The sequence below is a fragment of the Trachemys scripta genome, chromosome 3 (assembly GCF_013100865.1).
Source record: "Trachemys scripta elegans isolate TJP31775 chromosome 3, CAS_Tse_1.0, whole genome shotgun sequence".
Classification (NCBI taxonomy): domain Eukaryota; kingdom Metazoa; phylum Chordata; order Testudines; family Emydidae; genus Trachemys; species Trachemys scripta.
Genome location: NC_048300.1, coordinates 137,926,418 through 137,927,359, shown reverse-complemented (window position 1 = coordinate 137,927,359; position 942 = coordinate 137,926,418). Strand labels below are relative to the sequence as shown.

General features: G+C 68.8%; 1 protein-coding gene across 4 annotated transcripts in view; it reads right to left on the bottom strand.

Moving 5' to 3' along the window:
• AKIRIN2 (akirin 2) overlaps positions 1 to 447 on the bottom strand; it is a 19,690-nt gene extending 19,243 nt beyond the window's left edge. For all 4 annotated transcript variants that reach the window (XR_004645187.1, XM_034766061.1, XM_034766062.1 and 1 more), the window contains exon 1: positions 47 to 447. Coding sequence is in view for 3 of the 4 variants with exons in the window: in XM_034766061.1 (XP_034621952.1) it covers positions 47 to 251 (205 nt within the window). In the remaining variant the exon portion in view is untranslated. The remainder of the gene's footprint in view (positions 1 to 46) is intronic.
• Between the last annotated feature and the right edge of the window lie 495 nt (positions 448 to 942).

Sequence of the window (942 nt, the reverse complement as noted above, 5' to 3'; positions counted from 1 at the left end):
CCCCCCCCCCCCCCCCCCCCCCCCGCCGCGGGGCCCCGGCACCCACCTGTGGTGAGGCGGGAGGACACCTCCCCGAAGGGCGAGGGCTCCATGCGCAGGTATTTCTGCGGCGAGGCGGCGGCGAAGGACGAGGCGGCGGCGGCCGAGGAGGCCGGGGCGGACAATGGCGCACATCGCCTCCGCTTCGGGGAGGCCGGGCTCAGCAGAGGGTCGAAATCCAGAGTCCTTTTCAATGTGGCGCCGCAAGCCATGGCCGGGGGGGAGCGGGCCGGGGGCTGCGGAGAGCCGGGGAGCGCGGGGCAAGGGGGCTCGGTGAGAGGGGAGGGGGAGACGGCAGCAGCCGGCCCAGCCCAGAGGCGCCTTCCCCACCGTCTGGGGCGGATGGTGGGGGGGAGAGCTGCGTCAGGGCCTCCGCCTCCTCCCTATCGCCCTCTCCAGGGAGCGGCTCCGGCGGCTCCTTCGCCGACGGATTCGCTCTCCGCCCGCCCCGCCCTCGCGAATTCCGCCCCCGGCCGTTCCCGGGGCGGTTGCTGGGACGGTAGGTGCGGAGCTGGGCTCGGCTCGCCGGCTAGGGGCCGCCGATGAAAAGCGATGGCAGCGGCGGCGGCAGCGCTTCCCTCTGTGACTCTCCCACACCAGCAATATGGCGTCAATAACAACGCCGCTGATTCAAAAACCAGCCCTCTTCAATGCGCCTGCGTAGCAGGGGCGGTGGCCGCCGCAAAGGATTAGGGGCCTTGTGGTTTTTCACCGGCTTCCGCTGCACTATGCGAAAGCGTTCAAAGGGAGCGGGGAGGAACTACACTTCCTGCCATGCAGCGCGCCGGGGCCCTAACTTCCGGGGTAGAATTTAAATCCCACAGAGGCTGCTGAGTGGGATGCAGGTTAAAGGACAAGTGACTGAGAGTGGTAGCCTTATATGTCTCTAGTGCAGAAAGCAGG